The sequence below is a fragment of the Takifugu rubripes genome, chromosome 13 (assembly GCF_901000725.2).
Source record: "Takifugu rubripes chromosome 13, fTakRub1.2, whole genome shotgun sequence".
NCBI lineage: Eukaryota > Metazoa > Chordata > Actinopteri > Tetraodontiformes > Tetraodontidae > Takifugu > Takifugu rubripes.
In genome coordinates, this window is record NC_042297.1 from 16,320,369 (window position 1) to 16,344,765 (window position 24,397).

Sequence of the window (24,397 nt, forward strand, 5' to 3'; positions counted from 1 at the left end):
CTGTTGTGCTTTCTGTCAGTCTGACTGAAGTTCAGAACTTGGCTGGATCAAAACCTCACTGTAAGTCAGCAGACAAGCTCCTCGGCTGGTTTGACTGTTCATCTCTCCTCTGTTGACTGCAGTGTTGACGGATTTGTCAAAAAAAAGTGGATTTCTTTGCTTGCTTCTGTGCATCAGATGTCCCATGGTAGATTTTGCTTGAGGCAGGTATGTGTACGGGTTTGTAAATATGTTTGCACCTCAAATTGAGGCGTACACTCATCATTATCTCTGCTACAGGAACTTCCCTAATAGCACTGATTTAAATCCAATGTGAGTGACTGCCTTGACTAGATATTGGAAATTACACACTGGTTTAATTATCCTTTGGAGACGGTTGCCTTCTGAACTTCCTCCTTCAGTGTATATATTTGTTATGTCAGAAGGATCTGGCCTTACCACTGCAGCATGCCATATATAATGAAAGTACATCAAGAGAAAAGACGGCTAAAGACGTACTTTCTCCTGAAGATTGCTGGACAAACATTAGATAAAGTAGCAGGACTAATTAGCACACATGTCACTTCTGACTAGCTGATCGTTTTGACAGTTCTATAGTTCACTTGGTGACTTCTTAAATATTTTCATTTTCATTTGAGATTATTAAGAGTGTGTGTGGGTGGGGGTGGGCTGGAGGGGGGTGGGTGGAGGGGGTGTTGGGCTGTGCATCAATAAAAACGAGGGCAGTTCCAGTAAGGCGTTTTCTTTGATTGGAAATCCATCCTGATAAGATGAAGTGCTCCAGCAAGTGTGGAGGGCTGGGGAGACAAAAAAATAAGGGTGGAGGGAGTGTCTGTGTCTGCGTGTTTGAGTGATCTGAGGTATAGCATGTCTCAGAGGCCTGCATGTCATGTACAGCATCAGTCATGCTCTTTCACATCAGTTTTATTTCATCCACCATTCCCTTTAGTGCTTTGATGGCACAATTCACTGATACTGTCTTATGGGAAGTGTGTGTGTGTGTGCGTGTGTGTGTGTGTGTGTGTCAGGCGCTATTACTATACGTTGTCATATTGCCTGTCAAATGCCTTTAAACTATCAGAGATTTGATCAAGTCCACTCAGTTGAATTATTACTTTAAGTGAGAGGAGATAACAAAAACCTGCTCTGATCCAGAATAGTTTTGCAACCTTTTCTTTCTTTTTATCTCAAGATTCATGTTGTGATTCACTGTCTGAATGACAGGAATTCACTCTCCGTCACACTTTACTTTATGAAATCTAAAGGAGGCACACTAGGGTTAATAGAAAATAAAGACATTTCCCTTGTTCTTTCACTCTTTTCTGAATTGTCTTCCTACCTTTTCCATAGGCCTCAACATCAGGTTGACATTTACCATCACCTCTATTAAAGTCCTCGACTTTATTTTATACATAGAGATGCCAGGCCTGAGTGTAGTCTGATATACTGAGGAAGACCGTTTTACAGAGACAATTTGGTATTCTGTCTCTGATACACTGTTCTCTTCTCTTCTCTTCTCTTCTCTTCTCTTCTCTTCTCTTCTCTTCTCTTCTCTTCTCTTCTCTTCTCTTCTCTTCTCTTCTCTTCTCTTCTCTTCTCTTCTCTTCTCTTCTCTTCTCTTCTCTTCTCCATCCATCAATCCATCCATCCATCCCTTTTCTTTACTGCTACAACCCATGGAGCGGTCCTGAGTATCCAATTACACTTGGAAATAATAACTATGATTTATTCAGTGTCTGTCTGTAAAGCATAACGCACAGCTGTCATTTAGGATCCTCCATGCGGTAAAATGTAAAAATGGCTATATTGGGCTTTTGAAATAAATCTATTTCACATGTTCAACACGCTGTACCTGACAATGTCTCCTTTCCCTGTGATGGCAGACTCACAAGTGTACTCTTATCTTGCCCGCTTCCTGGGTGATGGTAAAATCTGATAACTACAACGTTTGCCGCTCCCCTGATTGATTATCCAATGACCTCTGACCCCCTATGGGACATTTTAATTGGCTGATATATTATAAGCGGCGGTTCCCCGAAGGAGAGCGGTATTAAGGCCGGAGAGGACGAGGCCTTGATGCCAGAGGGGAGCTGTCTAATTAGCTGATTTAACTGATAACACCTGAGGCAGCTGCTTGAGGTGGAATATGGGTTTATGTGCACGGACAGTATCCACGACTGAACCGAATTTACCGTACAGCAGAGATGGAGGCACCTGTTGCACCTCTTTGTGATAATTCAAACTCAACAGCCAAGTCAACATCTTTATGTGCACATCAAAAGGAGCAGAATAAGGCTTCACATTTCTGTATTTGCCAGACAGAGAAGCAGAAAAAAGAATGCCATTTTCTGATGCTGCAATAGATCAATACGCCTAATGCACAAAAGCTGTAGGTTGGCCATGTTAAGCCTTTTATATTGCATCCAAAACCATATTTTATTAAACAAAGGTTTGCTTTCTTGTTGGAATTTGCGATCGTGGTATTTTCTGTGCCATGTAACGGGGCATTTCTCTTAAGACTGGCAGTTTCAGTCCTGGCACTTTTAGAGTTTTGGGTAGAGTGTTTAGGTCAGGCGCCCAGGCAAGTTCATCACAGCTCATCACAGACTACCATACAGAGACAATCACATTGACATTAAGCTCAATTTAGAGTTGTCAATTTGCCTATCCTCCTATTCATGTTCCTGCACTGTGGAAGGAATCTGGAGTACTTGCTTTTACTCATCTAACTCATTTAAGATCTAAACTAATGACCAGGTGCTGCCTTATAGACCTGTGTTTTTATACCTTTCCTTTACTCCCATTCATCTCGGTACTGTATGTGTTTTACGCTGTCCTTCCTTTTCTATCTTTTCTTTTCTCCACTCTCACACACTGAAAGACTGTGAGGAAAGTGCACCAGCAGAAGAGCCACGTAAGTCCAAGAATGGTTCAATGAGTGATCGCGCTTGTGATTTCTTGTTTACAGTCGATTGCATGTCTGGTCACATCTTTCTCTGGATCCCATCTTCTCAATGTTTTTTTTCCCTAAATTTTGTAATCGTGTCCATTCGTATGAAGTCCAAGCTCATGAGGACAAAAATCTTTGTCTCGCTGTGTTCGCGGTAATTACAACATCCCACAATTACCAACTGTACTCCTGGGGTGCACATTTTGGTTCCCTTAATCTGGTCTCCTAAATAATTAAAACCAACCATGAACTCCCTTGTGAGTATGGCTCAAGAGGCTTTTGCACTTGTGTGTCTATATGCTGTGTACTGTATTGTGTGTGTTTTGTTGCTTGTAGCCCAGATTTCATCATTCTGCAACATTTAACAGCATCCTAACGGATCCATGACCAGGTTTACTTTCACTTATAACCTGGTTATTGTACGTGCCGTGTAGAGGTGAACAGCTGTACTGCTCCCACTCCCCTTCAAACCCCCAATCCTGTTTTGTAGCAGCATTAAATTCAACACATCGTCCCACCAAAACAATTATATAAAGTGTCCAACTGTCCAGTGTGAAAAAGAGGGACTTGGCACAGACAACACATTCGCAATAAAAAAAGCAACTGGGTTATCTGCATTAACGGACCGTTAAATCATAATAATGCCCTACCTGAATCGTGCTATCTCTGTTTAATGTATATCACAGCAGCGCGTCTTCTTTTGGCTGGTACAAATTACCGATTGTGTCTGTGTCCTTCAGTCAAAAAAGAAGAGGAGGATCTGGAGGACAAGAAATCCATTAAGAAGAGAATTAAAGCGCTCAAGGTGCTCGATCCCAAGATTGCACAGAATCTCTGTAAGTATTTATGTCCTTCAGCCCACTTCCTCTTCCATGGATTAGGTTTATAATATACTGTACATCCGTGTGTCTTGCGTTTATCTGTCCTTCGTGACTTTAGTGCCTCACAGTCTACATCTTTTCTTGTATAAACTGGAAGTCTAAGCTGTAACCAGGATGTGTTGTTGTAGTTATTCTATTGTAAGATTTAAATAAAAAGAGACTACATGGGAACTCTTCAGACATCAGAAGATGATTATGATTACCCTTCAGGTCATCTGCAGTAGAATAAGCCCTCATAATCCTTCCCTCCTGGTTTCCTATGTTATATATTTTGTTCAAGAAGAAAGTCAAAATACTACTCAAATAATCAGATAGGTTTCATCATGAAAGGTTTAACTGACAGCTTCTGTGAATACTCATTTGATATCTTTGAAAGTAAAATGAAAGGCCATGATTGACAACTTGGCCCCCCTATTTTTTCATCACTGCTCAGGGTTTTGCTTTAAATCTTTGCTGGGCCTCCTCTAGATACAAAGGGGTACTGCAGTATTGTAGATTTTTGTATTTCAATATGATTTGTGGTCATTAACACCATCTCGATTCAACTAGGCAGATAGAAATGATAATTAGAAATTAGAATTCGATAATTAATGCCATACCTGTAAATATTCCATGTTTAGGTTATCTTGCACATTTTCTAATTTTCCAAATTGGCATTGTAACTATATTGGGGTTGCAGAAAAAGACATACCCATTTTTTTATTACAAAAGTGTAAATGTTTGTGTTATACTTATGAAACATCCAGAAAAGTTCCTTACCCAGCAGGCAAAACTCTTTGGCAGATGTTTTCATGCAGCTTACAGGTTACATAAAGCATCTGAGCAAAGATGTGATATATGACACCGCCAAAATCTCCAAACTTCGGCACGACGAGATACTCCATGGGTTTTTTCTCATTCCAGCACACTGATTTACAAGGCTCATTCAGATGGTACCAAGGGGGAGAGAATAGTTGCAAAACATGTAATTCTATATATGCCTGGAGGGAGAGAAAGATTTAAAGAAGCGCATATTGAACTATGCATGTTTACTGATCATTTTATATTGAGTATCATTGTGTTCCTCATTGTATCTGATTATTTTAGGAATTTTTACATGTTGACTATTGACTGATGTAATCATTATCCCCTAAGCAGGCTCTGTCATTGTCTATGAATAATTAGTCATCAGAGGCATGTTTTGGTTTATTTTTTTAACAATATCATTTGCTGTTATTTTTTAATCAGCAAATCTGCTTTAGGGAATCAAAATCCTTTTATATGTTTCTCTGCAGCCATTTTCCTGGGATCTTTCCGGATGCCTTACTATGAAATTCGTCGGATGATTGTGGAGGTGGATGAGGACCAACTCACCGAACCTATGATCCAGGTACAGCAAGATTTGCATAAAGCTGTAAAAAATGAGAGCTAGTTCACAACTGCCTGACATTATTGCATCAGTTCTCTTACATTGACCACAGGATTGTGTCTGAGATGAAAAAAAAACAGGGCTGAGGGGGACATACTTGTGATCATGAACAGGCAGTTTGTTTTTTACACTGTTATAGTCCCACTCAGAGCATTATTACTCTTAAGTGCATTTATTTAATTGGCTGTAATTTCAACATTTCAGTGCATCAATAACTTGTAATTCCATTTTGAAGATAATGAACGACCACTGAAAGATTCTTTTATATTACATCGACAAAAAAAACATGTTATAGAAACAGGTTTATTAATCCTGGCCCTGAGCATCATTAAGAAAATTTCCATTTAATTTCAATTGCTTTGGAACAGTGATGTTGCCGGCTAAATGTTATTTTTAATTAGCTCAAATATTAAAATGTGGCTTAATGAATTAGCTTGAAGAATTGGATTGTTTTAGAAGGGAAAGGCCCTTTTTGAGTCTATGGACAATGCTTAACAGTTTATGTATTCATACACATTACAGAGATAACCTACAGTTAATGTACACTCATGAGAAGTATAGCAATACACAATATGAGAGCACGTTTGTATGCTCTATTCATCGCAAGCAACATTTGGTAGGATTTATCCATTGTCAGGAACCAAATGTAAAGTTACAAGCACAAGTTTTTGGGAAAACCTTTCAAAAATGTGACAAAAATTCAGGCACATCTTGTGTGGAATGTCAAGTCAGTGAGTTTTCCCCTGTAGAGAGGTCTGTATTATCTTCCTGCTAACGCGGTGTTTGACGTTTCTCAAGAGAATGTGCATCAAAGATAAATTTAAAATTACGAACTATATACTGTCTATTTCCAATGATGTCAGATGTTCATTCACAAATATCTCTGAGGCATGTACACAGAATAGTTTTGCATAACTGTCTACACTGGAAAAACATAGACTTAGTTTCCGCTTTTTCTTGACAGGCAATGTCTGAAAGCATTCATGTTCGATTATATATATATATATATATATATATGTGTGTGTGTGTGTGTGTGTCTGTATGTATATAAAGCTCCAGTAGTGACAGCAGCACAGCAGGAGACATGTCAGTGTGTCAACTTTTAAAATTTAAAGTATACAGCATTGCTTCTAAAAGCTTATTCTAGCCATGAACATGGGTGGGTAGTGGGGGATGCTCTCTGCCATCTGAAGATTGATTGTACAGTGGATGAAGACATTAAACCATGTGGCTGTGATAGATAGTCACTAAATTTTGGGTTAAGAACACACAAGTCAATTTGTGTAGAAAATCCAACAGAGTGAATGGAAATAAAACGTCCTGAATTCCGACGCTTGATCCCCTCAGCAGGGAGGCCCAGACATTCTGCTCCCCAGCCAGCATTCCCAGGCCAGCAAGTAGATGTAAGCTCCCCAGTTTTTCCTTGGTCTGCCTTGGGGGTCTTCTTTTGGATGAACAAAACACCTCCCCAGAGCATCTGTCAGTCATCCCTACCAGATGCCCCAACTGGCTCCACTCAATGTTGAGGAGTAGCAGCGAGCCTCACCCTCTGACTTGGCTTTGTCTGCACCACAGCGGAGCTGTTCAGCATCTGCAGTTTTGTGGATCTGACTGTCAATCTCTTCCCTCTGGAACCAATAAACCACCATGTGGGACAATCCACCCTCTTCCTGGCTGTGGAACATAGTCTCAGAGTCAGAGGAGGTCCAAAGGCCATCTGTGAAAGGCAGAATTGGAATCCTTAGGTCAACAAAGCTGACCCCCCTCATCCTCTAGGCTTCTACTAGAAATTCTCAATAATGAAGAAGGGCACAAAGGGCAGCCCTGGCAGAGCCAAACCTTCCAACCCCCCCAGCCATACAGTCCATGCTCACACACGTACAATACAGGGACTGGATGGCATGCAGATGGGGTTCTCTACCCAATATTCCCTGAGTGCCTCTCACAGGGTGCCTATAGGAACACAGTGGTAATCCTTTTCCACATCTGTTAAAGACATGTAGAGTGGTTGGGGAAGCCCCCCGGGGTCCCAAAATGCTGGTCCACTGTTTCCCATCCTACTGTGTGACCCCATTCCCAACTTTCACAGTAGCACTCAAGATATAAGAGGGAAGACTATAAAGCATTTCCAATTTCAGCATGTTTTCAGAAACTCCTCACCTAAGTTAGATAGAAGCTGTCGAATGTTTATCTTTATCTTCCTTGCGACTGGTTCTATCTGTGTTTTCTCTGTTTTTCACTCCTCTTCTCCTGTCATTGTCTTTGAAGAACCTTGTGAAGCACTTGCCAGAGCAGGATCAGCTCAACGCTTTGGCCAAGTATGAAAATGAGTACGCAAATTTGTCAGAGCCTGAGCAGTTTGGAGTTGTGGTGCGTATAAACACACACGCACACACACACACACACACACACACACACACACACACACATGTAGAGTTAAGAGTATTATTAAACACAGTACAGTAAAGTTCTTGTCTTGTTTTTGTATTATATTTACTATCCCATCACTTTTTCTTTTCTTCCAAATCTTACATGCACACACACACACACACACTCGCATATGGATATCCTAATCCTCAGCTTTTTAAAATGTTATCTTTCTAAGCCTCAAGAGGAATGAAAATACACCTGTGGATGACACTAATTTATGCGCTGCCACCTAATTATGTCTGCATAATTTTCTTAAAGACTTTTCAAATGAGGTTTATCCAGACTTACGCCTGTGGGGTGCAGCACATTTGATGTACTTTGTGCGGTACATGGTAGGACAAAACAGACATGTCTACCCCATGGACTAGTTTCTCTTCCTCTTTTTAAAGCGGTGATAATCACGTACGTCTTGCATTTTCATTTTATTTCATTAAAAGTAGCTTCTTGTGATTCTAGTTGCAGTAGGGCATTCTCGTTGAATATGCCTTTTTTTAAAATAAACCCAAAAAAACAAGATTTAATTTATAAAAGCAATAAAAGAAGAAAACATCTAAGGGAATGGGGGCTGTATGTAATTCCAAGGAGGACCTTACAGACGCCTTTGTGGTTCAAAGGGATTTTTTAATTTTCTTTATGATCATCTTTCTTTTCTTTTCCTGGGTTCTACTATTCACTTTGAACATTTATAGATGGCGGTGCACCACCTCGCCATTTCTAATCAATAAATGTTATTATACTTAAAGGGGGAGAAACAAGACAAGGGAGCCTTGAAGACAAAACTAAAGGGCTCTTTGTGTGGGTTCACAAATAAGTTAAATATTTTTGTGTGACAAAACTTTTATAAAAATGACCCGCTCATGCTTCCAATAGACCTCTTTATATTTGCATACTGTTACACTACTTCCCTCACAGGAGAGCGGCTGTTACTGCATGGGTTTTGCAGCTGATTTACAGCCATCATGTCTGTTTACCAGCATGTGCATCCTGCTGGCTCAACTCTAGACACAGTTCCTATGATTGGCACTTCTTTGAAATTGAGTCTTTCATTTAAAATTAAAATTGTGGTTGACGCTCCATAGGGATATTAATCACAAGTTGTCAAAATATTTACTTGGCTCGGTTTGTTTTGATGCGGGGTGGTGTGGAATTTTTAATTTTACCACACATTTTCTGCCTTAATTTAATGTTGTGACTACCTTGATTCATGTAGACTTTCCTTATGACATCATTTATCTGATCTCTGAGCTACATTTTGACATTTGTGTGGATATTTATGTACCTGAGTGTTTCTTAATTCCGGTAATCCCTTCCTCCTGGCTGGTTTCCCTTTTGCATATGCAGACACTGCCTCTGAAACAGTAATTTGATAACATTACAGAAGCTGTAATTAAGCCTTTGATGGACGATATCAAACCGCACAGCCAGCTGCTGTGTCAAATAGACAATTGGAACCTGTGCCCCTTCATCCAACCCCGCACACATACACAATCAGTGTTGTGGGCAAGCCTCAGGCCCAATGCAATATTTTCCAATTTTCTCTAATTGTGTGAAATGGGTAATCCAAGGCAGCCTATTGTATATTCCACCTCTCTGTTGTCTGCCCTGTATGGACAGTAACTCCACAATTAACTTACCAGACCCCAGCCCCAAATCAGATCAATGCCAGCATCTATTACTCCTGCCTCCTAACAGTTTTCAGCATCTCGTTTGCATACATTTGTTTTAATTTACATTGAATCGATGTGAGATGGTGGCATGAGTGCTGCTGTACCTTTTTAAAAGATTGATTATCCCCTCATTCTTTTTCCATTCACTTTCTTTTTTAACTCTCCCTTTTCACACATATTTGTGTTTCTTCATGTTTTTCTTTTGTTGCACTTGCAGATGAGCAGTGTAAAGCGGCTGCGTCCTCGCCTCAGCCACATCCTCTTCCGGGTACAGTTTGAGGAGCAGGTGAACAACCTCCGTCCAGATATCATGTCTGTTAATGCCGCCTGTGATGAAGTCAGGAAGAGCCGTGCCTTTGGCCAGCTGCTGGAGCTCGTCCTGCTCCTGGGGAATTACATGAATGCAGGTTCGAGAAACGCCCAGTCATATGGCTTTGACCTGAGTTCTCTCTGTAAGGTGAGTTTATAACTTCAACCCTGCCATCAACGACCCTTTTACCATTTAATGTTTAAGACAGGTACTAAATAGGTGCATACCTATTTTAGAATCTGATTTCTGTCAGTGCATGCTTTGGTTTGAAATACAGCAGAAATTTTGCTTCATTGTAATCTTTTGGGGCTGCTGTTTTCAAATTGAGTGAGATAGCTTATATTTATTGATCCCAATCCATTTCATCATCAGCAAGCATCAATCCAAGCTGCTGTGCCCTGGGACCATTTCTTTTCTTACTATTATTATAATGGGCATATGGCCTGCAGAGGTACACGTAAGCTAAGAATACAAACATAGTAAATGATTCAAACTCAAGATTTCATGATGACAACATAGTGAAATCTTAGTGGTGTCTCCTCCTGTGGTTACGTTACAACTATTGACAGACTCCACAGTTTCCACAGTAACAACCGTGAAAGTCATTTATCACTGCCACCTCTCTGCCCTGTTGGAGTTATGTTCATTTAAACACCAGTGCCTATGCATAAACAGCCATGACTTAACACGCACATGATGGATTAGTTAATTACCATGACAGCGTTATAATTAACCAATAGGAGTCAGTAACAGGCTTTGGTGTTCGGCACATTTATAACTGTTCCATCCACTGTGCGTTATGCGCCGTGCTGTTCTGGAACTAAGGTGCAAGTTGACGTCAGACGCTTTTTGTACAAAGGAAGACATCACCTCAGTGCCGCTCAGAGTTTGACAACTTAATTCCACGGCACAGTCCACAGCACAAGAAAATTGCACCAAGCCCAACTGGCAAAAACGGAATGTTTACATTGTCAGCTGTGATTACTGTCATCTTTATTCAGAGAAGTACCTGTTGTTGTTGTTGTTGTTGTTGTTATTAGAAACTAGATGTTGCAATAAAAACAGGAAACAAAGACAGAAAGGGAGATCGGAATGTTTGATTGGAGAATATAATACAAATCTGATTAATCTCAGTAGGGGGCAGCTCAATGCTGCCTACCAAAGAATCGCGTAGAGATATTCAGAAATTCACTCGGCAGGAGGGATGATTGCCGGGGACTCTGAGACATCTCAGAATTAAAGAGTAAGAGAATGATGCCAGTGATAGATATAGTAGAGAAATTGGAAAAGTATTGCATTTGTTGAATGGAGATAAAACGACATCAAGCACCATTGCTGCATAATGAATTTGAGCACAATCAAAATGCCTACAGATGTGGTCACATAGTCGATCTGTCATCTTTTTCCTTTTCAAAAAATGGCAAAGAATATTCACCACTATACACAGCGTTGACATATTCCTCAGTGTCATATTTAATTTATAAAAAACAAAATACATTGTCGTGTGGTATAATATTAAAAAAACAAAACATGATTTTTGACAAATAGACAATTCAGAATTGGTTTGATTTGGTTTGGATGATCCGATCTATCTATTAATACCTCTCTTCTTAAAACCTTGTCTTCTCTGCTTTATACATCCTTTGGACTTGCAGTGCAGCAGATGTCAAGTGATTTAGTTTTCCCACCAGCACGGATGGCTTACATGTCGTCCACGACAAGTAGTAATAATAACAATCCCAAATTGTTCACTCTTCTATAACTGTATGTATGAATTTTGAGCACATTGTGGAGCATTGTCAATTAACTATTTTTGTGTTTTACTCCAGCTAAAGGACACAAAATCTGCAGATCAGAAGACCACATTACTTCACTTTCTGGCACACATTTGCGAGGAGGAATTTCCAAATGTGATGAAATTTATTGATGATCTGGCACATGTGGACCGAGCCAGCAGAGGTAAGATTAAAAAAAGACACAACAAAATGTCGCTGTTGTCTTTACAGTTTCTGATCAAGGCTTTGCTTATAATTGAGAAACCAGGTAGAAGTATTAGGTGGACTATTCATGAGAAAAACAAAAAAGAGAGCAACTGGTTTTGCTGTTGTTTGTTCCCATCTTTGTGAAGAGCTTTGTTTGAAGCTTAAAGACATCAACAGCCCAAAACTTGGCCTATGCATTGATTCAAGAGTCTTGATTTTTCTGTATTTCCTGCTCAAAATCCTGTTTTTGCATCATAGAAAAATCAAGTTGAGTTTGCCAGTAAACAGGTGTTACACTCACTATCCTGTATCCTCCAACTGTGGAACAGAGGTTTGTAGTTTCCTACATCTGAACACTCTTTAATGGGAGATTCAGTTACTTAGACAGAGCCATGGTGGTTTATATATGGTGGTGGGGGGAACTTGACAATTTATTCATGTAGTCTGGTTTGGAGAGCTTTTTACCTAACAAGGAGTGATGGAGTCTTTCATTTCCATTTCTTTGTTTTACCTTGCCTTCTTTTGTCATTCTGAGGTTGGATGTGGGCAGCTTGATTACACCAAGTGGAGAATTGATTGTTATCTTAGCTCTTGCTCTGCGTTATACTGCTCTTGAAAGTTCTTCAGATAATATTCTCATTAGCTACAGTAAACTTAAGGGTTTGCTCAAATTGCAACCTCTTGATTTATAATTTCATTGGCCTGAGGAAAAACACTACTTCTCTGTAGATGTGATGTAACATAATTCTGGTCCAAAATTAGATTTAATCTGCATATATGTACTTAATTTTGGTTTTGATAATACACAAAAAATATTTTCCTTCATATTTCAGTATATCTATCTTTAATGGAGTTAACATTGCAGTACTTTAAATTATTCCTGTAAAATTTACACCATGTCCAATGCCTCAATAAATGAATAAAACTCTTTTTACTAGGGAGAACTATGTAATCTGCTCCATATAAATGCTTTTTCATTCATTCTATTCTCTACCATGAGTCCACAACTGAATCATTCTGCATTTCTGTCATACACATCCTGGAACCCAGCCCATGTCTCCGTGTATTACTGGAATTGGCACAAAATTACCCCAAAACATCTTATTGCTCTATTGTGTAGTATCTATGACTTTGGACTCTAAATCCCCACAAGCTCCACAACATGATTCAGTACAAGAGAGATGCATGCATCATACAGTTGAGTATATGTATATTAATGCAGATCATTTATATTTTGTAGGTGAAAATATAACATCTGGCAGCTAGCAGAAGCTGCATCCTTATGTTTTTGTGATATATTTGAGTCTGAAAGTTTATACAAAATAGTACTCATCCTATAAGCTTCTAAGAAGCTGTACTGGAGCCTACAACTCTGCTTCATGTGCTCCTGTTGCCCTGCTAAAGCTACTTCCATATTCCATTCATGGAATTAACGTACGGTCTAAATCTGTCCCACTCTTGAGTAAAGCCAGTGAATGTCACATTGTGGAATACAGGTAAGCAGGCACAGGATGACCATTCCCAAAAACAACTGTGGATTGCTTTATCCATAATACATCAGTCATGCACAGACACACGTGAGCGGCAGTCAGCGTCAGGAACAGTATATATGCATGTATTCAGTTTTATGGAACAGCATGTTCTTTATGTTGAACCAGAGTTCTATTCTTAGAAAGAGAGAGAGAAGGGATTGGTAAGGAAGCTGGCATTGGAAATGTACAGTGCTTAAACTGGCCTATACGTGCCCTTTCACATGTAAAGATACGAACATCCTGAAAACGTCATCCATGAAAGGATTCTTTTGTCATTGACAGTCAATTTAGTGGCCTTAATATGCTGTATTTCTTTTAATGGCATAATTACTTCAACGTGAACACACTTTATTACAGGTACGTCAACACACACTCACTCACTCTTCTTGTCCCCTGTTGCCAATCCTGTTATAAAACCCAAACTATTGAATAGTTCAAGTTTCCTTGACACTTCCTCTGATGCTTTCACCTATTTCATTGTTCCAGAGCTGTGAATGTTATTTCTCCAGTCATTGACAAGCACCCCAGTGTGATGCTGCTCTGTCATGTTGGGCCTATCTGTGAATTTATTTATAACTATCTATTTGCATCTTTCTGTCAGTATCCATCTGTCTTGCCGATCACAAATTTTTTCTTTTTTATCAGTCACTGTCCCTGCCATATCTCTCTTTGTTTTTTTTTTATCTAAAAGAGACATAAGCTGTACATACTGTAGCATTTTCTGTAAGTGATAATCCAGTCTGACATTCATGGAGATTATGACTGTGCAGAATTAGGCTGTTTCAGGTTGTCTTATCTGGTATGAACAACATCACTTACTGTGTTAAATAGATAGATTTGAAAAAACAATTTATCTGTGCCTTACTTGAGTGGATATAAAAAGCCTGTGCATATAACAGGTTGTAAGAATTATGTATAAGAAACACAGTTTAATTCCAAAAAGGTTAAGACTGGAAATGTACAGTCTTATCTCCAAAGTTTAAAGTAAATTTTAAGCTTTCCACCCACCTGCTGCCGACTCCAGATGGGGGGCAGAGTCAGATGCGCGTGTGGGTGTGAAGTCCTCCAGATGGTCTTATTGTGCCCCCAGCTCTGTCTCTCCGTAACTGAGTAGCAGATGTGCACCTCTGCTCTTCCTGGTCCTAAAAGCACACCACTCTCCAAAACCTTACCGCGCATCTACAAAATTTTATCCGGCTTGAAGACACACGACATTCGAAATACTGCATCTTAGGGTTTGTTTGTTTTTTCATCACTCAGGAGTGCACAACACTGTTGTTTTTCTATTCTATTTCCTGTGTGTCTGAGCATAAAATGAGCAATGAAAGTTAGAGCAAATACAGGCCATTCTGTAACTTACGCACCGACCCTTGTGCTTTTGTTCATTCTCAATGCTTAGAGCATTGGTTGTGTGCACCAGGAGCTCTTGTTCCCAGCTAACACAATCAATCAGCCTGCTGCACTTGTCTTTCAGGCTTTGGCCTCATGGGGCATATTATGATTTCCCCTCCAATTTCCATACAGCAACAAATCTATATACAGAGCCCTACTGGTTGTAGAGCCATTATGTACCGTATACACTCAATTGTTTGCTTTGCTCTGTCTCATTTATCGCACAGTATGTTGGGTGAGTAATAAAATTATGTTGTAAATGGAGGATTTGACCTCTGCAAATTCTTCAATTACTATTCATATAAAACATCCTATGTGTTCTCGACTCCTCTGGACCAGAGGGCCGGTCACACCTCACCATTAATAAAACCATTTATGGTCAACGCACATAGCAAAGAGCCGAGCACAGCTCAGAATATACAAAAGCGACCTTATGTCACCCATGTGTTTTCAAAGGGGGGAGGGAAATATCACATCAGTTAAAAGTCTGGATTTTAGTCGTAAACATCTATTCCTCTTTTTGTCACAGTCAATGCTTTAGCACAAGGCTTTAATTTTCTTTTTTCAATAAGGGACAGTCCATCCTCGCCTCACCTCACACATCTAATCCAGCCGATTCTATCGTACAAGGTCTCCAGAAAACAAATGACAAACTTTGAATGTATAAAGAGAAATATCTTTATTAGGTCACCAATTTTTATTGAAATAAGTGTTGAGAATGCTAAAACTAAATGCGTTTTTTTTTTGCTTATATGTTGTGCATGTGTGTGATTTACAATATATTTTCATCAGAAAAATGAGACTCATGTAATTCAGTGAGAAGCTTAAGTGCATTGGCGTTCTCTCTTTTTCATTTTCTTAAGGCATGTGTAAGGATCAAGGGACATTTGAAAGTACTAAAATATAAGCAGCTTATGCCTTTTTGTCAAGCAGGGTCTAATCAGGGTAATTTAAGCCATATGATATATTCAGTGAGAAGCTTAAAGTGCCAGCCATGACCAACTTAGGAAACAGTTTCTCAGGGTTTCCCCTGCCCTCCACCCTGCTTGAGCCATTTACCTGTTGAGAGCGAAGACAAAGGATGTAGGGTCTACACTAGGGTGCAATATTTTTACTTTGAAAGCAACCGCATAATCTATAATGGCAGTTCTTAAAGTTTTCCCTGGCAGTGTTGCAGAGAACCATCTACACACTGCAGACACAAACCATCAAATCAGCCAATTATGCGCGCGTGTGTGTGTGTGTGTGTGTGTGTGTGTGTGTGTAAGCATCATAGGTTTATGTATGCTTGCAAGGCTTTGTCTTGTTATGCAGTATATCAATTATCTTTTTTATGACAAAAATGGTTAGGGGGGAGCCAATAATACAACAGTACCTTCTATGTCTTTTTCTTCTAATTATTGTTTACTCCCTTATGTTCCTTGCACAAGGTCAGCCTATAATAATGATGAGTTGAAAGTGAGATGGGTTTTCTTGTTTTTCCCATATCTTTTTATATTTATTTATATATCTTCTTAAGGTTTTCTTTGCTTCTTCAGAGCTTTCATACAACACACTTGATTTTACCTGCAATTAAGTTGTCTTTTTATGCCTGTTCTGTTGTATTTTCTCAAAACGTGGGTGTTTCTTTTGTGTACTTTTTACAAGATGTAGGTGCCATTTGGGTCTTGATGTACGTGAATGTGTTTCAGTGTCTGCAGAGAATCTGGAAAAAAGCCTCAGGCAGATGGAGAGGCAGCTGCAGCAGCTGGAGCGAGACCTTGAGACTTTTGCCTCCCCAGATGACCCAAACGACATGTTCCTCACGAAAATGGCTATATCCTTTACACATGCATGCATGCATGCATTTGGTTGCAAGTCTGAGGGAGAGTTCTCTTGGGGTACTGTGGGGATGCAGAACTGAAAAAGAATGACAGGTATTTTCTTCCGCCCTGGCAGAAGAAAAAGACCCCATGTCAAATCCCTTTTAAATCAGCACATGGTCAGTTTTAGTTCTTCTCTTTAGTGTTTTAATCAACAGCTCTTGGAATCTTTCCAGGTAAGTAATCCAAGCTGTGTTGTAACTCGGGGTGATTGGACAGTTCCTCCAGATGTGGCTGTCAAAGTTCCTGAGAGAGGTGCTGATTTTTAAGATGAGGCTAGTGTGATATTCAATCTTTAAATCATCAGTCCTACTCGGTTTTTTTATATTTGTTTATTCGGAAGAAATTTCATAAGGAATTGTCTGTTATTTTGGAGAAAAAGACAGATGACAGATGCAGTTTAACCTTTAAAGTTACTCAGAGGAACCAAGAAAATTTGTCAGATTTCCCTTTGGAGAGCAACTTTAAAAAAGACGGTTGAGACAGAATTGGGATGAAGCCCCTTTTTTTTTGCTTCTCAATATAATTATTCTAAGATCAAGCGAATTTAAGTTGTAGACATTAATTTCAAAATGTGAAGATAAATTAAGCAAAAAAAACTTATTAACTGTCTTGGTTCCTTTTATTTACACCTACATTTGCTTAAGACCCACTTGTCAGCAATCTTAAACCTTGGCGAACCTCTCAGATGGTTCTTAGAGGTGCACTTGACAAGCGTGTCTCAGATCAGGTGTGTCAGCTTATGCAAACCTCATATTTAGCTTCATCGTTTGATCAGTACCCTCAATACTATAATATGAAATTCAAGGTAGTGTGCTGTTTCATGAGCATTTCAGCTCTGAAAGAGCTAAACAGAGGGAGGTGGCAGATTTGAACAACAAACTCAGAAGCAGAAGGAGAGAATGATGGTACACATATGAATTATGCCTTTTTGTCTTTGCATAATGAAGTCAGATATCTTGAACCATATGATGTTTGACAGAGTAAACGTTTAACCCCTCAATTCAGCTTTGAAAAATGTTTGTTGTTGAGTCAGACTTTCGGCAGCACCTATTGACCAGAATTTACCCAGCCAGGAAGCAAGCCGCCATGCAGGTCATGGCTAAAGTGGGCTGTACGGTTAGCACTGATTAAACTGATTGTTTGCATTACAACATAATTGGTAATAATAAAACATGGTAATAATAAGTGCACCAACCACAAATGGCCACTGTCAATTTACAGGACTATAAACAGAGCCAGACCCAACACGTTTTCTAATTGACAAGCTTGTTTTCTGTTTAATGTCATCACAGGATGTTTGTGGATGCCTCCTGATTGATAGATATGGTTTAGATATATTTTTACTACTGCCACACTTAAGAAAAGTGCTACGCTTTCAGTGACGACATCATATCTGTTACCATCGTTAACCACAAAACTACAGCTTTAGCAATATCGCACGGGAGCAGTATGGCAAACTGAAGATAATGCACAGCAACATGGAGACTCTTTACCAGAATTTGCTGGAATACTTTGCCATTGATCCCAAGAAGACCTCTGTGGAGGAGCTGTTCACGGATCTCAGTAACTTCCGCTGCATGTTTCTTGTGAGTACTTTGTCAAATCGTAGTGTAATGCTGATGTTCACATGTTGATTCTTGAGGTATCCTGACTCAAATTGTATATATTTTATTTTACAATTTGAAATCTGTATTTTTTTTAAATGACCAAAACAGGTATTTTGATATTATGTTGTGAAAAATCATGTATATATTTTGTGTACAACCTGACATACCAAAACAGGAAATAGCTACCTAACCTCTCTACTTTACTTATTTAGTTTCCTATTTTTCCACAAATCAGCAAGCATAATTATATATAATATAATATATAATAATATATAATATTATTATATAATATCGTCACCGTACTAACCTTAAAATGCATTTGTTTCTAGGATTTGTTCAGCACTTTACATCCCTCAAAATGTTCCATCATTCACCCCTTGTGGCTTTTGGAATAATACAAAGTAAAACATTGTGGGTATGAGATCCTGTCCCACCAGGATATTAATGTCATCGCTGAGCTCTGTGGCCTCATCAGTCGGACTCCATGAGCTATGTAGATATGCAGACTCGCTGTGTTTAATCGGCAGGATTAGTGGTGCAGGCCACTGGGTGTGACAGATAATGGTAGCTAATTAACCAGCTAAAATGCTTCCCTGCCCCCAACTTAGCATCTATCTCACACACAAATGGATTTTATGTCTCTTTGCTTTTTTCTAGAATGATGAGTTACCTTAAGAATTCCCTGCATTTCTAAGCAAGAATAATATTTGCATTCAGTTAGAGAATAGTCAAATTTTATTGTTACAAATTGCACTTATTTAATGGCGTTCCTATGTGCTTTATTTGGAGATAAACATAGAATATATCTTTATCTTTCATGTCTGCTGTGCCGTTAATATCAAACAAACATTTTTCCATCCACTTCATGTGAGTAGCTGAGATTGATTGATTTATTCTACAGTATATATTTATATATATATATATTGCATATGATCCAAACTCCCAAGATGACTATCACTTTGCCTGTGGTAGGTCAGAGTTTAAGCTGCTTACACCCTCAGCAATTTGTTCATATGGTCACATCAAACAGACATCTTGGGAGAAGTCAAGGCAAGGCCAATGAACACAGGCATACAGTAAATCTCAGAACCATAACCTCACGGTCGAATCTGTGTCAGCGTTTACCCTGCTGTGTCAAGGCCCATGCTAATAGGTGTGTGCCTTCTCCAGACTACCGCCCGAAGCAGGCTGGGCCTTGAACTCTGTGCGCGTGCGCGTGTGCACACATATGTTTGCTGGCATCTGTCATTTTGTGTTTGTTCATGTGTGTATTTTTTTACACAGACAGCTGGTTAGCTTTTTTTCCCCACACACACAAAGATGTACACACACCGCTCAGTGCTCAGTCACCCGTAGGAAGGAGACCCAGGGCAAGGCCGCACATCTGACAGGAATCCAATTGAGCGTGTCTAATGGCGGACATCCAGGAGAGGAGGAGGGAGAGGCAGACCTGCAGTGATGAAGGAGAGTGGAGGGCAATTTCTAGAGAGATATGGTTTTCCCCCCTCCTATTGGCTCTCTCTCAACTCAGCATTACAATAAAAAATGTTTTGCCTGGTCAAAAATGAAGAATCTTTTTTTTTTTTTTTTTTTTTTTTTAATGTTTTTAAAATAACGCTTGTTTTAGATCAAAAGAAGCAGGTGACCACTGTAGCTCACAACACATTGCATATACCAGCATGTAGTTTTGATTTGCGCTCTATTCCTATATTTTTTAAGCACAGGTGTTTGAATAGGTTTACTTTATTTTATATGGTGCTGCTCGCAGACAAATGTGAAGTAATGAGTTAATGCTCATAATAGCTTTGCTGAGAAGTACAGGATTGTTTGCTTGGTTTTTTTCTTGTTGAGTTGTCCGTTTGGCTGCTCCTCATGGATTTATTTTACTTGTCATTTGCCAAGTGTTGTGTGATCAGTACCCAGCTTGTCGATGTAGCATGTTTTCTCTTCTCGATGTTTTCTCTAACATGTAGCAAGGACATTTCTTAGTGGTAAATGTCCACTGGGACCTGTAGCCCACAGAAATCACACTACTATAATACTTTTCCAAAGGCAGTTGTCACCAAAACCAAGTGTGTGGTAGCTTCTACTTATTGAACTGTGGATATTAAAGACATTTCTATGGAATAGTAAAATTACATGAAGAGCCGTGTGGTGTTAGTCCAGGATTAGAGGCTTCGTCTAACTTTAATGAGTCTTGATAAAGACGTCTGTTGGGCTTTCCAGTTGCATGTACGTTTGACATCCTGTGCTCTCGCGTAATTAACCCCATTTAGCAATCCATCGTGTTTTATCCTTTTCTTTTTTTTTAATTCTTAGCCTCACACTCTTCCTCTCTTCCTTCACACACAGCAAGCAGTGAAGGAGAACCAAAAGCAAAAGGAATCAGAGGAGAAGGAGAGGAGAGCCCGAGTAGCAAAGGAAAAGGCAGAGCGAGAAAAACAGGAGAGGCAGCAGAAGAAGAGGAGGTTGCTGGAAGTGAACGCAGGTACACACCTCTCAATCTCCTTTGTTAATAAACTCTTATTTTTATACTCTCAAACAAAAGGTCACCTGCTGAATGCCTCTCTCATCACAGGGTAACCGATTATTCTCACTTATTAGATAAACAAATTACATACAGTGGGACCTCTACTTACGAACGTCTCTACATGCGGAATTTTCAGGTTACGAAACGTCTCAACGGGAAAATATTTCCTCTTGTTATGAAAGAAATTTCAGGATACAAAAGGAAAAAATACGCTACCGCTGCTACTCGCACCTCGCGGAGGTTAGCGAACGCAAACATGCTTGTAGCTGCTCTGCCATTGGCTATCGCCTAGCATCTTCCTGTCATCCCATTGGCTAGGAGGCATGTCAATCTGTACATTTTGTGTGTATCCCAGCGTCGCCTTTGTTTAACTTTTATTTATTGTGGGTGCTCGTATGTTTGTTTATTAGATGGCGGTGTTACCACAAGTGTTAACGTTCGTTGCTAGTAATGACGGCTAATGTAAGATTAGCCTGTAATAAAGTTCATTTTGTTCCTGGAGAAGCCTTGCACTGAATTCCTACATTTATTGTGCGATAATCTAATTGTAACATGTATTTGTTACTTGTTTTGATGCATTTTTATGATTTATAAAAAAAATATATCCGGATTTTTGGGGGCTTGGAACGGATTAGGGCATTTACATGGAAAACGCATCTCTACTTACGTAATTTTCAGGTTACGAAACAACTTCCGGAGCCAATTAATTTCGTAAGTAGAGGTCTCACTGTATTTGTTTTATTTATTGTCTCGTTATATTAAACAGGGAATTAACACAGAATAGATTTATGCTGTACCAATTCTTAAAATTCATTATTTCATTTACTTTTCACGTTTTAGATTACAGATTTCAGCTTTGTAATTCAGTGGTGATTTTGCAAATGTTTGCATATTGATCACATCGTAGACATACTCCTTGACTATTCAGGCGAGTAGAGCAATAGGTCCACTCAGTACAGCGGTCCTCGGGGTTACACGATATTGCTACAAAACACTTAAACAGGATAGATGATTGCCAGAATGACCTTTCACCCAGGAGGGCAGGCTGAAGCGCTCCCTCTTCCACAGTTCTGCTACTCAATTACTCATCTCTTAAGTATAGTGGTTTACCAAGGCCTCAAAAGGGTGATCGTTACAGTGTCCAGGATTTTTCTATAGATATTAAACATACTTTAAACCATGGCTTTCCTGTAAGATATGCTGTTTTTTTAATTCATTTATGAAGTGTTATGCTAAATAAATTAAAAACATATGGTACATGCAGTGTACAGTATATTATCACAAACACACACTTTTGTGCTTATTTGCCTATATTTGGAGCACCGATGTAGCTGGAAAATTGTTAAATAATGAAGCCTCCAGGCCGACTTTCAAAGCCAAAGCTGGCAGACCAGGCCAGCTCAGCATCAGCATCAACAGGGCGCAACCTTAAAGTCTAGAAACCCCTTTTTTATTTTTGTCAGTGAATCTCCCAGTAGTTCCCATTTTCCGTCTAGCCCCAGACTTTTTATCATCCCGCATTGTGTAAACTGAAAGGATCGTGCCCCAATCGAATTTAATGGAAAAGATTTAAATTTATTCTTCCTTTAAATAAAAAGTATTTTTATCATTTCTTTTTTAGTCTCATGATGCTAAAGATGATACTTCACGATACATTTTAAGAAACATCGTGAATGACATTGTTAACTGTGGTTTGTTATAGCAAAAGCAAGACAGAACACAGTGTTGGACCTACAACCTCAAGCCCTTACTGTTGTTCCTAATGCACAAAACAAACAAACAAACAAGTGGTTGCGTCTTGACTGGAAAGAAAATGTCCACTTCCAAGATGCCAAAGTGCAAAAAGTGAAAACACTTCAAATCAAAAGTGTCTTATAAGCTATTATATAGTGTTTGTTGGAAGGTGAGTGTCTCTTGAGGAGCTTCAGATTGGAAAAGGTGTGTGTTCATTTGGATGTGCTAACTTTTTTCTTGGGAAAGTAGTTCAGATGTTTAAAAAAAAAAAAAAAAAATGAAGTAGACCAAAATTTGTCAAAGGCTTATACAAGTATGCCTAGAGCTTGAAAGTTATTTTGAAATGCTTAAAATTAAGATAATGCTAAAGGCAGTGAAAAGACGGGATGTTTCTGGCAATGTCTGACATATACAGGCCTACAAACACACACAGCGTTCACATAGATGCTCGGGATGGAGATTTGGCAGAAGAAGATCTGCTGTCAACCCAGGACAGGATTTATTCTCTCACTCTGCCTCTGCCTCTTCTTCTGCCTGCCTTTCTGCCTATTTATTAACTAAAGAGCTTTCTCTTTCTTTGTCATGGTGGATATCACTCAATGGTGATTTTCCGTGTAATCATTTGACTCTCCATCAATTCTCTAAAAAGCCTCAGAGAGCTTGTATGTCTATATTGCACTCACATAATGCAAGGGCAGAGCGACGTAAAACAGAAGGGACGATTGTTGTTGTGTGGCAGGAGCAGGTATCGGCATGTAGCGTGGCTCTGGCGCAGCGTGGTTCTTTTCGTCATCAGATGTGAATCCATCTCTTTTTCACACCCTCTTCCGTAGTTCCAACCTGCCGCAGATTCAGATTCTGCCTGTTCTATAAACTGCATCCTGGTTTCATCATCCAGGCTGTGAGTTTTGGCAGTCACAGTGAGCAGGAGCATCAATTTTCCCGCATTTGCATGGAATCCTATGGAGATTGAACTTCAGATGGAACTGATTTTTTTATTTTTTTATGTTCCCCTCTCTAGCTGTGCTCGTGGTTGACACATCTGTTGCATTACCTCCCAGGGTAGACCAGAAGCAGGGATGTTTGTGGAGCAACAAATTGCACATCAGAGCTTTATTTAACATTTCCTACATGGCTACACGCCATGAGCTATTATGATTTCATGTAAAAGAACAGCTTGCTATGTAATATACACAAAGATGCATCAAACAATAAAGACAGAGAGAAACATATGCAAGTCACAGCATTTCAATGCTACTTTATAAGCTATTACAGTTGAGCTTGTTAGACCTTGGCGTGTGACAGAGGCCCGATCTCTTGCGCTGTTCAGGATAACAGCTGACTATCCATTGATGTAATTTCCTTTGAATGCTGGTCAGTGAAATGGTAGTCATAAAAACCAATAGGTTTCAGTCTAATGAAGCCAGTTCAAGTCGCCTCTCATTGCCGTGGTAACCGCTGCAGGGCCAACACGTAAGCGATGTTCAGGATGAGAGATATGCATGCATGACAAGACCACCTGCTGATCAGTTGCTGTACTGGACACTTCATCAAAGATTGACCAGCTCATGTGCAGAAATCTTATAACAGGCCCTTCTGTTCCACTTCATTTAAATTCCTTTAGTCTTGAAAAGTGGAACTAATCAAAGAGCTATAACATTGCAGCAGAAGGTACAAGGTCTAAAAATGTAAATAAGGGCCCCACTGTCCCACTCAGCTTTAGCTCCACATTTTCAGGATCACTAATGATTTGCCTTATCTCCCCTTCTCCTCCATCTTTACCTGGCCATCCCTCAGCAGGACGGTGTCCCCACATTACCGTGGTCCTGCTCAAGGTTTTAAAATGAAGCTTTTCACACCGCAGTGGCTTGTTCTGGGGTCAGACTCTGGGCTTTAATTGGTACAGATTATATATAACTAAAGTTGTATTGAACTGAATTGAATAATTATGCATAAGTCATTTTAATACACTAGTGCCACATATGGTCTAGTATGTAATTACATTGGTAGAACTTTTTTGTTTTATACCCTACCAGAGGGATTATGGTTCAAGTCCCAATTTTGGACCAAAAAAAAATTGGAAAATGACCTTGTGCTAGGAGCCGAATC

General features: G+C 39.5%; 1 protein-coding gene across 11 annotated transcripts in view; it reads left to right on the forward strand.

Moving 5' to 3' along the window:
• Positions 1 to 24,397, forward strand: part of LOC101075165 (protein diaphanous homolog 3) — a 102,969-nt gene that overhangs the window by 26,733 nt on the left and 51,839 nt on the right. For 10 of the 11 annotated variants that reach the window (XM_029846047.1, XM_029846052.1, XM_029846051.1 and 7 more), the window contains 8 exons: positions 3,691 to 3,786; positions 5,106 to 5,200; positions 7,508 to 7,609; positions 9,554 to 9,793; positions 11,476 to 11,605; positions 16,244 to 16,368; positions 17,839 to 18,003; positions 20,377 to 20,512. In XM_029846047.1, the coding sequence (XP_029701907.1) occupies positions 3,691 to 3,786; positions 5,106 to 5,200; positions 7,508 to 7,609; positions 9,554 to 9,793; positions 11,476 to 11,605; positions 16,244 to 16,368; positions 17,839 to 18,003; positions 20,377 to 20,512 (1,089 nt within the window). Of the gene's footprint in view, positions 1 to 3,690; positions 3,787 to 5,105; positions 5,201 to 7,507; positions 7,610 to 9,553; positions 9,794 to 11,475; positions 11,606 to 16,243; positions 16,369 to 17,838; positions 18,004 to 19,308; positions 19,495 to 20,376; positions 20,513 to 24,397 lie in introns of those variants that run through there. The other variant, XM_029846053.1, reaches the window with a different exon arrangement.